Here is a 13156-nt window from a genome sequence, read left to right as displayed (position 1 = left end):
GGCTCAGCTCCCTGACCCATGCTGGTATTATGAGCCTTGCGCTCCACTTGTTGGTCGGCTGCTCACAGTAGCTGTCATTGGCGGCCGGCTGCTCACGATGGCACATGTCAGCACAAAGCAGCTCACGGTAGCCTGCAGCAGCTCACGGTAGCCTGCAGCAGCTCACAGCAGTCCATGGCAGCACACCACACAGCAGCTCACACCGAGCTCCAGCTGTTCACAGCAGCCTAGCTCCAGAGCCGTTGTTCAGTCTTAGCTGTAAAGGACGCAGCCCACTAGCCCATGTGGGAATCGAACGGACGGCCTTTGGCATTAGGAACATGGTGCTCCAACTGCCTGAGCCATCGGGCCACCCAGATATGACATTATTAATACCTAACTTCCTTAACGTAAGGTAAAATAGTCTTAGGCAGGCCACCATTGAAAAATTTTAAATGTCCATGGTAATTACAGAGGTAAGGATTTAGTGTATGACTGAGTTAGTAAGAGGTCAAAAACAAAGTTAATATTACGAATCAATACCTCTTTGAAAAGCTTCTGTTATTTACTTCTAGACAAACAAATAAGTAGGAAGATACATCAGTATAAACCTATTTGAATTTTAATAGCTATCCTTAAAATAGCCTAAGAGTTCTTAGAACACAAACTAAATTTGAATGTATCTTGTAATAGCTTAACAGTTTATGTGTCTTATTAGGATCTTTTAATGGAATGTTTTCAAACCAGTCATAATTCACTGCAAAGATAAATCAGAGAAAGAAAACAAACTTGAATGGCATGCTATAATGGTTATCAATTGACCTGGACAAAACTGATTATCAATTAGTAATAATTAGCACATGCAACAGATTGAGAAATTAAATCTTCTGATAGATACTTTTAAGTATTTTGTCAGACATGAGAAATTTTTAAATGTTTATATCAATCACTTTCATCTCCCTACATATTCAGTTTTATTTAAAACAAGTTCTTTCCAAATTTCCATGTTTATCAGTGCAAAGTAAAACGAAGTAATCTCAGTAGAAATGGTTTATTACAATGTTATTTTAGAAAGGCTTATTCCTCAAAATGTACTAAAAAATGTCCAAATCATGAGAATGATCAACCTCAATGGCTTCATCTGCATCAAGCTTTGTCTCTCCATGTCCTTCCTGTGATTCATCAAGAGAGGCCAGGGCCTCATTTGTGTCACTTGCAAAAGTTTCTCGTGATGTATCATCATCTTCTTGAAAATTTAGACTTTTAATAGCTTGTTTCATCTTTTTTCCCAACACTTGTGTTCTCCTCTTCCTAGCAGCTTTTTTATTTTCATATTCCTTTTGATTTTCAATGTAGAAAATGTCCTATAATAAAGGAACAACTTTAGTAAATAAGAACTACCATTTTTTAAAAGTTTGTTACAAGGCAAACCCTTTATATTAATCATTATCTCCATTTTCCACAGAAAAATAAGCAAATATGGTTAAACTCAGAATTAGACACAGAGTCCAAGACATTAAATAAGTCCCCACTGCAAAGACATTATGAAGCTATGACTCAAACTCAACCTGGTGTTAGGTGCAGGGCTCATGGGTTTTCTACCACCACACATCATCTCTATAGTTAAAGGTTTTCTGAATGGAAAGACACAGTAGGAAAATCATGTTGTTTAGGATTTAAATGAAATATAATTTATCACAACAAAACAGAAGTCTTTGGAATAAAGATGTACTTTGAAATGTCATCATAACCATATGTGATTGCACACGCTAAGACAAAGAATGAGCCATGCCTGAATTGTGTGACTCAGTTCGATCATGTAACCTACACATTGCAAGAAAAATTCCACCCCCTAAAATGTATTACTGTAATTCACATGACAGTGTAAATCTGTCAAAAACTTTAATCATAAGGCATACAAATTGTACAGTCAGCACCAGAATGCATTCCAGGATGTCAGAAAAAGGATTCTCTAGCATGAAAATGTAAGATTCTTTTAGTATAGGGTTTTTCAACCTTGGCACTACTGAAATTTTGCACTGGATAATATTTGTTGTGGCAGTCTGCTGTGTGTATTGTAGGATGTATAGCAGCATACCCGACCTCTACCCACTAGCACATACCCACCCCACCCCCAAATTATGATAGCCAGAAATATTTTCAGACATTGCCAAATGTCCTCTGAGAGGCAAAATTGCCAGTAGATGAGAATGGTTCAAGCAGAAAATACATTCCCATGAAAATGGAAAACATAACATCTGGGAACCTTGATACAGATAGATAAGTGTTGTTTCAGAGGGTACAAAAAAAAAGTAGGTGAGGCATCTAAAGAGAAGGCCAAAATGACTACACTAAGACAGAGAAAGTTCAAAGGTTTAAAACAGAAGCTAGTATAGGCAAGACACACTGACACCCTATTATCTTCTAGGAAGGCACTCTTAAAAGCAGCAGCCAAAAAAATGCTATAGCCAAGCCAGTCAGTCCCTATTATATTTTCATAGGGTGCAAAGTGCAAATCCCTTGTTTATAAAAAGCACTATGGAGGATGGTGACATAAAGGGGGGCCCTCTCCTTCTAAAATTGATGCTAAATTTATAAGCAGCACACAGAATTAGCAGAGGAAGGAGTCAAGAACCCTGAAATTAAGGGGATAAGGGAAAGCTTCAGAATATGAGTGCTCTGATGAAAAGGAGCAATAAAAGTATTTGCTAAAGAAATGAGTAGGGACTGGGGGTGAAGGTGGATACATATGTGACGAAAAGTTCTGGAAGGACAAAAAAAGGTGAATTCAGAGGAAAATGAGGTTAGCTACCATTTACTGAATGAGCACTTTTATGAGCCAAGAATTATGCTAAGAACTTTACACATGTTAACCCTTCTCGTTCTTACACAAACCTTACGAGGTGGGTGTTATCCTTGTTTTCAGATGAGGAAAGTAAGGCACATGATTACAGAGCTAACATGTGAAGGTGTATGTAAACTCATATGTGATTTCTCCAAATCCCTATTCTTAAACCATATCATGTTACCTTCACAAAAGTGTGATAATTCAATTTTTTCAAGTGTCTACTAACCTTCCAGTGGACAGATAGAAAGAAGCTACAAGTAGAAGTATTTTCATTTTATGTGGAAGCACATCCCTCCAAATACGGCAAGCCTTATTACCATGTTTCCCTGAAAATAAGACCTAGCTTGGACAATCAGCTCTAATGCATCTTTTAGAGCAAAAATTAATATAAGACCCAGTATTATATTATGTTAATTATATTACATTACATTATATTAAATTATATCATACCCAGTCTTGTATCACATCATATCAATCATGTATCATATCATATGATATCTTATCATACACGGTCTTATATTATAGTAAAATAAGACCGGATCTTATATTAATTTTTGCTCCAAAAGACGCATTAGAGCTGATTGTCCGGCTAGGTCTTATTTTCAGGAAAACACGGTAAAAAAAGAAAGTCATTCCCATGGGTTATGAATTTAAATAGAACAAATTGGGGGATGGCCTAACGAAATGTAACATGTTGTTAAAGTTGTTACAACAAATCCAGACAAGAGATAATCTGAGAGCAATTTTTTTCTTCCCATCCATATCTATACATAAATAACTCTTAGGTAAGAACCTGAACAATATAACATGGGCAGAGGGAGACCATTATAGCTGAACTTTTAAAAAACATATAGCAAATTTTTGAACAATTTGCTATATTGAACAATTCTTACTGTTTTGAACAATTCTTACTGTTTTTCTTCACAAACTTTGTATTTTCTAAAACAAAAATTAACAGTACAAAGTCATAACAAAACAAAATCAAATGAAAAAAAGGAAAACAAGCCCCTCAGTTTAGTTCTGGCTTCCAAGTTCTGTACACTGTGATGGTTAGCAATAGAGCGATTAAAGAATTATTATAACGTCATTATTGGATGGCATATGAAATTATTTACAATAAAATTCTATTTGCCTTCAGGTTTTTCCTTTAATAACAAAGGTACTCATCCATGTACATATAGAAAATTTGGAAAAACACAGAAAACCCTGAAAGCCAAAACATTTATAATCCCTCACAACAGACCAAATCATTAGTAACATTTTGGTGTTTTACATTTCAATATATTGTCCCATGCTTCTTTTTCTTCATAAATTTGTATTTTTAAAAATTCAGTATTATTATATTTTCTCATTACCTTAAAACTGCCTCACAAAAATACAAGCTACAGGATAGTGCTTTTAAGACTGTCCCTATATATCACATTCCTGTTATTAGATATTCCAAATGTTTCTATTGTTTATTTTTTCCCCTTTCTTCTGCTCCCCCCACCCTGACTCACTCTGGTTCAAGCCAATGTTTCTCAGTCTAGTTGTGTAGGACACAGCTCCCTGGCCCATGCTGGTATTATGAGCCTTGTGCACTCCCCTTCCCAGCTGAGGCGGTCGGTCACCGGTCGTCAGTAGACCGCTCACAGCAGCTCATGGCAGCTCTCACCGGCCACTCACCATTGCTGCTGGTCATTCACGCTGGCCGCTGGCTGCTCATGGTAGCCCACGGCCACTCACACTGGCTGCCCACAGACACAGCAACCCGCGGCAGCCCATGCCGACCTCTGGCTGCTCACCTCTGGCTGCTCACAGCAGCCCAGCTCCAGGCAGAGCTGTTGTTCACAATCTTAGCTGTAGAGGGCGCAGCTCACTGGCTCATGTGAGAATCGAACCAGCGACCTCAGCCTTAGGAGCAAAGCACTCCAACCACCTGAGCCACTGGGCTGGCTCCTCTATTGTTTGTTATTATAATGCAATGTTTCTGGTAATTTAACATAAAAACCTAACATTAAAATGCCCTTCTCCACAATGAGTTAGAAGAACTGAGTTTCAGAGACACGTGATTCAGTGAAAACAATCTGGGTTTGAAGTCAGTGTTGTGTGTGATCCCAGGCATATCACTTTCATTACTCTTCATTTGTACAGCAGAGTAAAACCCACTCTGATAGACTGTGGTGAAGATTTTAAGTCATATAAACATCTGACCCAGTGCCAGGCTCATGGTAAATGTTTTCTTCTCTCTTGCTTCTGAAAATTGTTCATCCAGGGTTTACTTACAAAGAGCTTTTGTAGATATTTTATTCAATCCTTTTATAACACTATCAAATAGGCAGGACACATATTAAAGTCCCTACTTTATAGGTGAGAAAATTGAGGCTGAGGAAGAAGTGATCTGCTCATATAGCTGCTAAATGGCAAATTTAAGGTTAAATCCCAGATTTTGAATCTTAGAAAATTTTCATTACATCATGCTATTTCTCTGAAGAGAGTAATATTATGCAATCAAACAAAATCCAAGAAGAATGTTCCTTCTAAGTACGTACTTTTTGTCAGGGATTATTCTGGGAGAGGTAGGAGAACATTCAGGTACAAGTTCTGTTCTACCACTCAATAGTTGTCTTCCTAAGGAAAATTTATGTCATCAAAATAATTGTCCCAATGAGGAAAAAAAGCAGTTACTGACTAGAGATTTCAAATGTGCAACAGTAACATTTTCTGTAGGAATTCTAGTAATAGACTTTAAAAAAGTAACTGGAAGTGGACAGAAAACTTAAGGAAAAAGAAACATTGAGCAGACGCATGGAGGAAAATGTGGGATTAAAAAGATCAAAAAAGATATAACAAATGGAACGTACAAATCTAGACAGGAGCCTGGTTTGGGGGAAGAAAAGGTAGAAAATACATTCTTGAGGAAATTGGAATAAGATCTAGAAATTGGATGATATTATGAAATTGTTTTTATTTCTTTTAGGTGTGGCTATATAGGATACTATCCTGATTATTGAGATGCTTGTTTAAATAATTAGGGCTGTGTGCCATGATGTTATTTATTTCCAAATGGTACCAAAAAAAATGTATAGGTAAAATAAGAATGCCAAACTATCAACAACCCCTGAATCTAGCTGGAGGATATATGGGTATTCCTTCATCTATTCTAACTTGTTGAAATTTTTCATGAATAAAAAAAGTTGTAGGAGGGTAGAAAAAATAAATACGTGCAAAGAAACCAGGAAAAGTTGCCATAAAAGAAATCTTGATCTTGGCTCTGAAAGGGAAGAAGAGGAGGAGGCAGAGCTTTACAAAAGGCCCAAGTTTTACTTCAAATGAGACAATGACAAAATTGGTCAATTTAAGGCAGAGCAGGTGATGGAGATTAGTAGAACACAAAGCTAGAGGCTGAGTGGAAGTCAAATTATTATAGATCTTCAAAGTCAAGAATGTTATTATTTTTACCTTAATTTGTTCCTCACTGATACTAGGAGTGTTTTTCAGGAGATTCAGGAAAACTCCACCTGGTGTTCTTCTTCGACTACCATTCTACAAAAGGAACAGAAAAAATATACTATGTAGACTCTTGCCATGAATGAGCCAAAGCATCTTGTAAACAGGCGTGCCTAAGGCGATAATAAGGTCTACCCTGACCATTCTAGCTTCACTGCAATGTCCTTCTCTCCTCTCTACACCTATATTTAATATATTTCTGTTCCCATAGCATTTATCACTTTCTAATATACTTGAAGATATTATATTTACCCTTGATAGACTGTCTCCCTCCCACCTCCACTACAACATAAGCTGCTTGTGTCTAAAACAGTGTCTGGCACACAGCAAAAAATACTCATACAAGAAAAGAATACATTAAAAGAAAGTGAATTTGGATTTGTATCTTACCAACATTCAGTAGATTTGCATGAGCTCACTGGAATAAAATTTTATTATGTTACTACAGTATTAAAATATTAATGAGTCTATAACTTTGTGTTCAAATGATAATGAAAATCAAAGTACCTGAATGAAGACACAAACAGGGGTGCCAGTACATTCATGATTGTAAAAATTTGTTTTGGTTTTGACTTCTGTAATCTACGTTCACAGGCTGTTTCCTCAGCCAATGCTATCAATTCTAATTGATTTCCACAGCATAATATTTACTCTCTAGTGATGTGACTATTCAGATTGCTGAGGAGCAAGTAAGGAAACCATTTCAAATTTCATCCTCACCCTGTGGTGAAAGCTGAAGTAAATGTGATTTGCAAAACCAGTCTATGGGATAAACTGCCACAGCCTGTGATTTGGCTCTGCCAGAGGTGTGCTCTTTCTGCCATTCTGAAATACTAAAGTGTTCTGCAACCTTTTTTCCATTATTGCTTTGCCCACCCCAGCAAACTTTTAGACATTTATTTCCCTATTCACCCCCACCACCCATGACATTTTAACATTTACGGGTATACTACATATCTGTTATGCTTTTTCCATAACAAGGTGGGTTTTTGTCCCCAATAACCAATTTTTAAGAATGCATGAATTCAATGTAACACATCTGTTCATCAGTGCTAAGTGCTGGGCACTATGATAAGCATTTTATGTGCGTCATCTCATCTAATCCTTACAACATAGAATTAATCCCCATTATACAGCTAAGGAGACTGAGGCTCCGAGAAGCCAAGTCTCACACCTAATAAGTTGTACACCCAGAACTCAAAACAAGGCACCCCAAACTCCAAAACCCATATTCTCAAAATCTGAGCTTCCAGGGCCCCCCAAAACTTTTTTCTTAAAATTTCAGCCCCTACCCTTAATGAATCCTATAAGAGATGTGTTATTGAGTACACACTAACAGGCTACAATTTATGCTTGTTTTCGTAAAACTCATGATACTTAATTTTTTTACTTAGTCTTTACAGTTAATGAAGTTTTTTAAAATCTGAAACCCTGCAATAATTTATGATAAATTTATGATCCAACAATCAGAGACAAGTTTACTTTTTAAAAAATCACATGAAATAATTCAAAACGGAAACAATGAAGCTATCAGTCTTACCATTATAAACAGGCCACCATTTTGTTCAACTTCAGCAGTTTCCATCAGAAGTTCAATTGCCTTTTTGTTCCCAATTATACTGACTACTCGGGCTATCAGATCTTTCTTTGGTTCCTGCAACCTGATAAAGAACAAATAAAGTAATTTGTTAACGTTTTTATTTGTTGTATAAAGTTGAAGAAACCTACCTTAGCCTATTTTAGTAACATATGCTTTTCGAAATCATCAATATTTAACCTTGAAATCAGTGACATGGAAACATTCCTATCTTGAGTCACCCAAGGAGATAGTAACCTCAAGGTTCCATCTCAAGTCTCATAACTGGCCTTTCCACATTGCTTTACTGGATTATGGAGGATTTCAAAACAAATGTGCACATTTACCAAGGGGAATGAATGCAAGCTTAAAAGGAAAAGATAAAATCAGTCCACTCCTGTCAAAACAAGTAACAAACATATACTATGCTTTCAATTATTATTCCTAAAAGTTAGCTCTCCTAACTCCTGGGAGCTTTAAAATGGATAGGATTTTCCCCTCACAGGATCCCTATTTCAGAAAAAAGGATATAGCCAACATGTACTGATGGCTTATTAAAGGCTAAGCACAATCCTAAGAACTTTATATGCATTATCTCAGTTAATTCTCTTAACATCCTTATGAAGTATTATTATTTTCATTTCATCACTGAGAGATAAACACACAGGGAGCCTAAGTAACACTTGTAACGTCAGAGCCCATACTCCACAGAGATGACAGAGGATTCATATCACAGAAATCTTACCAGTTCCCTAACCAGATCGGCTTCTCAACAGGAGGCAGTGCAAAGAGCACCTGACTACGAACAAAGGGACCAGAGTTTAGTTCCAGGTCTGACACTTATTAAATTTGTGACCTTGGGCAAGCCACACAACTATTAGGCCTCAGTTTCCATATCAGTGAAGTGAGACTTGGGCTTACAAAATCTCTGAGTTCCTTTCCAGCACTCAGATTCCAAACTTCCTCAGTATTTTAAAAATCTAGTACTAGTGTTGATAGGCTTGCCTGCAAGTGAATACTAGTTTAACCACCAGTTATATTACCATACTTGTTTTCAAATTTGTGACACTGTTCATTACTGATTTAGAGCTAATGACAAGTTAAACAAAATCTGAACTTGTTAAAAACACATAAAATGTAAATGTACTGTATGTATATCAAGCAATTCTACTCCTAGGAATTTACCCGAGAAATGAAAATACATGTCCAAACATCTGCATGTTCAAGTTCGCAACAGCATTATTCAGAACAGCTAAAGGGTGAAATAGCCATTCAATATGGATATGTGTATATGTGTGTGTGTATAATAAATAGTTGATTCCTGCCACAACATGCACGAACTTCAAAAACATTATACTAAGTAAAAGAAGCCAGGCACACTTTGAATAATTCTATTAATATAAACCAGAAAATGCAAGTTTATGCCTACAGAAAGTAGATTAGCAGTTATCTGGGGATGGGAACAGTGGTTAACTTTATTCATTTATTTTTTGCCTATTCGAGAAAAATATCTACATTTCCAGGACTTTTGCCAGAGTTAATATATTTTAAAATTAAAAATAACAAAGACTGGCTTCCATTCCCTGGCCAGCCCCCATTCTCAGCTGGCAGGAGGACCCTAAGAGGGGCATTCTTTTCTTCTTGTGGGGGCAGATGAGAAAGAACTGCCTTATGATAATCATTCAAAACTCACAGACCACGGTTTGGTCAGATGCGATAAAGTCCTGTTATCTTTACTTTTGTGCCTTACGGGACAGTATAGACTGGCTGACAAATAGTGTTTTTTGTTATTTTGCAACACTACCACCACCTTATATTTTCTGTGATTTATGTGATTAAATATTTTGGACTCCATACATACAGAAAATAAAAATAAATAAAAATAATAATAAAATAACAAAGACTTGATATTATCCTAGAAAATGCATTGCTTCTGATTTGGTGCATCACAATATGGCACATTTTCTACAAGGTCTTTCCTAGAGACCAATTTCAGTGTATTGTGGCTTGTGTGAAAACCTTGTATAACAGATGTTCTGAGTAACAATCCAACATCAGAACCTATTTTTATTAGCTTTCCTATTTTCTTAGGAGAAGCTCCACTTTTATTACTTTTAAATTCTCCATTTATCTTTATTCTGGCTGCTTTTAATGCTCTGGCATCATTTTTAAAAACTTGTTGTTCTAAAGAGCTGTAAAGCCTTGGCCACCTGACACAAGGCTCTCCTCGCTGCAGCCTCGGGGTTAATTTTAAATGGGCATATGATGGATATTATCGGATGATGGAAACGTTTCAAAAATAGTTTATGGTGATGGTTGTAGAGCTGACAAATTTACCAAAAAATCAACACTTGACATGGGTGAATTTTATCATATATGTACAGTATGCCTCAATAAAGTTAACAAAAAAGCCATGAATACTTGAAAACACCAAAAAAAAAAAACCCCATGACTTAAAAAGATAAGTTTTTATCTAAAGAGCTCTATAGCACTAAATGGAGTTGTTAAAAGTTCATAGCAGTCTGCAAAAGCTCATTCCACAAATTTAAAAAAATCTTAAAAAGGAACATCATCATTCAGTATTTGTAATCTACTTTATTTCCTATATATGGAAGATAGTTGGTCAAGTACTCATTTGTAGGAAAAACTTAAATGTTTACCTGAAAGAAATTTCATCAGCCACTTTCTCCTGAGAATCATCCTCTGTGATTTCATACCGGCCTTTATAGTTCATTTCTAGTCTGTCCCCTAGTCTGTCTTTGACAGGTCGTTTCCGTTTCAGATGACCTTGCCCATTTTCCTCTTCCTTTGGGCAGGTTTTCTTGCCACCATGCATATATTCATCGAGCTCTTTGTCTAATTCTTTCGTATGTTCTTCAGATTCTCTCTTAAGTTTCTTAGCAAGCAAATAATTGTAGGTCTCGGATTGTCTGCTTTTGTCAATAGTGCCTTCCATTTCCAAGATACCAAGTTCAGAGGCCACAGCATCTTGATTCTGTTCCTGTAGCACCGCACCCCATATGTTGTTAACCTTCTTCCCTCCAGCAAGAGGCAATTTCTGGCTGCTCTGGCCAAACTGAAAAGGCTCTGGTTTGGGAGCGGGGTTAAAACATTTCTGCCGCTTGCGTTTCCAAAGAGAGCTATCATCATCTGAATCGGAAAAACTCTCTTCACTTGAATCCACACCTTTAACAGCCCGATAATGTGATACCGGTGCACACGCTGCTGTCGTACCCTGGAAGGACCTCGCTGCACTGTCCCCACCTAGTGTTTTCTGCAAGGGAAAGGAAATAAATCAATTCCACAAAATACATTAACTCCACCCACCATGTGCTATTTAAAAAAAAAAAATATTTAGGGATTCAGCTGGATCATTTTGAGGCAGAACTGATCTTTAAAGACATCTCTGAAACCAATCCAGTCCCTACTTTTCTAAAGGTCCACATGGAACTTACAATTTTAAAGGCACAAACTTATTTCTATAGCTAACACAAGACTTAGTTCTAAGGTCTCCTTCTAAAAAAGTACCAAAGCTCTTAATTCTCACTTTTAGAAGATTTTCAGTCTTTTCAGTTATTGTCAGAATGTTTGAAAATGACAATATACAATAATTGTTACTAACAGTTAAAACAGAATTTGCTTTCTTTTTTTCCAAAGATGCCTTTCATGCATTTGGACACATGAACTTCCTTTGCACCGTTTTATGACTAAACTCTTTAGATTAGATAGTAAACTACGGTAGGAATGCCTGACACACTACTACCTTTAAAGTTTTGTTTTGTTTTTTAAGGAGGGTGCAGCTCACAGTGGCCCATGTGGTGATCTAATAGGCAACCTTGGTGTTATTAGGACCACGCTTATTATTAGCACCACCCCGACATACTATGACTTTTAAAACTGCAGAGTCCATTACACCAAGTTTACCAAGTCATGTGTCAATCTACGTAAAACAACCTGAAAGAGACTAAAAATCAAAATACCTTGATATCAATTTCCTAAGACATTTACACGCAAAAGAATCACCTTTGCTTTTTGTACTAAACACTAAAGCAAGTATGTGCTGAGCTAGAAATGGAGAGTGTGGGTGACTTCAGTCAATAAGATGGTCTATTTTCGAATAGTAATGGCAGCTAACATTTCTCAGGCTGCATGCTCCACTGAATCCTTACAACCACCCTGGCAGGAGCGTACTATTATCAGTCTTAGTCTACAGATGGGGCACTAGGCGAAATAACCTGACACAGGTCACAGTGGCGGCGCCAGGATTCGAAGCGGGCAGCCTGGCACCAAAACCCTCTCAAAGAGCTTGCTACTCAGTACGGGGGTCAAGACAAACTCCCATTTAGAAAACTGGGACTGTAATACAAAACCTTGTGCCGCATGACAGCATGACAAAGCTAGGGCCGATGGGCACACGTTAGAGCAGGCCCCTGAGCAAATGATGGACTTCATTCCTGGTTCTCAGTCTCCTATCTGCTCAGGGCGAAAATGAGCTCCATCGGCTGCTTCGGGCCAATGTCCCCACGTACTACATGCTCGGCAGAATCTGCCCTGCGGGACAACCCAGCGGCGCTGGAGTGGGCAGAGTGGCGCATGGAAGGCGGAGAAAAGCCCGCCTCACCGCAGCCTCCAAGAGGCCGCAAGCCTCCGGAGACCCTCCTCGCAGGGAGATGCACAGCCCGCGGCTGCCGCCCCCGCCAGAGCCGCCCCCTGCGGCCCCGGCTCCACGCGCCGGGCTCAGAATCACCCGCTCGCCCTTCACGCTCACCAGCACCTGCAGCGGAGTGTCGCTAGGCGTGACCGTCATGTCGGAATCCGAATCGGAAAGCTGCCCATCTTCCATCTCCCCGGCCTCCTGCGCCATCTTCCCGCGGCGCCGCGCGGCGCGGCGGGTCAGAGGAGCACTTCCGGCGGGGCGGCGGGAAGGGCCGGGTGCCCGCAGCGTCTGTGGCGCCCCCGCCGGGGAGTCGCTCCAGCCGGGGGAGCCGCTCCACCCCGGCATCCTGTGCGGTCTCGCGGGCACGCCTGGGCTGCACTGACCGTGTGGATCACTGCAAACTACTCACTTGAATTATTCCGAAGAGACGAATCCGCTGCTCCCTCCCTACTTTGGCGCGTTTTCTTCCAAACTTGGTTTTCGAGCAAACACATTTGTGCACGGACAGCGGCCATCGGGGGTTCCTCCCTTGGCCTCACCCCCACACTTGGATGCCCCTGCCCAACTTCCCGGCTTCCATTCTTGCTTCTCCGCAATCCACCCTACA

At 38.9% G+C, this 13156-nt stretch overlaps 1 protein-coding gene across 2 annotated transcripts; it reads right to left on the bottom strand.

The window, feature by feature from the left end:
• Positions 1-936: 936 nt before the first annotated feature.
• Positions 937-12813, bottom strand: PHAX (phosphorylated adaptor for RNA export). Of its 2 annotated transcripts, none has more exons than XM_033111175.1 (5): positions 12661-12813; positions 10553-11166; positions 7857-7977; positions 6269-6352; positions 937-1343 (listed from the first exon to the last, which is right to left on the bottom strand). In XM_033111175.1, exons 1-5 carry the CDS (start codon positions 12754-12756, stop codon positions 1074-1076), a joined length of 1185 nt encoding a protein of 394 aa, XP_032967066.1. In that variant the 5' UTR covers positions 12757-12813; the 3' UTR covers positions 937-1073. The 2 variants fall into 2 exon arrangements, with proteins under 2 accessions (XP_032967066.1, XP_032967067.1); XM_033111176.1 differs by having other exon boundaries at positions 12667-12801.
• Positions 12814-13156: the final 343 nt, after the last annotated feature.

The sequence above is a fragment of the Rhinolophus ferrumequinum genome, chromosome 7 (assembly GCF_004115265.2).
Source record: "Rhinolophus ferrumequinum isolate MPI-CBG mRhiFer1 chromosome 7, mRhiFer1_v1.p, whole genome shotgun sequence".
Classification (NCBI taxonomy): Eukaryota; Metazoa; Chordata; class Mammalia; order Chiroptera; family Rhinolophidae; genus Rhinolophus; species Rhinolophus ferrumequinum.
Note: the sequence above shows the minus strand (reverse complement) of the source record. Positions and strands in the feature narration are given on the sequence as shown.

Bases quoted from the DNA above. Each gene is read 5' to 3' on its own strand.
- PHAX (XM_033111175.1), bottom strand. From the start codon at position 12,756: ATGGCGCAGGAGGCCGGGGAGATGGAAGATGGGCAGCTTTCCGATTCG. The intron at 11,167-12,660 runs GTGAGCGTGAAG...TTTCCCTTGCAG, and splicing joins ACACTCCGCTGCAGGTGCTG to AAAACACTAGGTGGGGACAG. The intron at 1,344-6,268 runs GTAAAAATAATA...CCTTTATTATAG, and splicing joins TCAGTGAGGAACAAATTAAG to GACATTTTCTACATTGAAAA.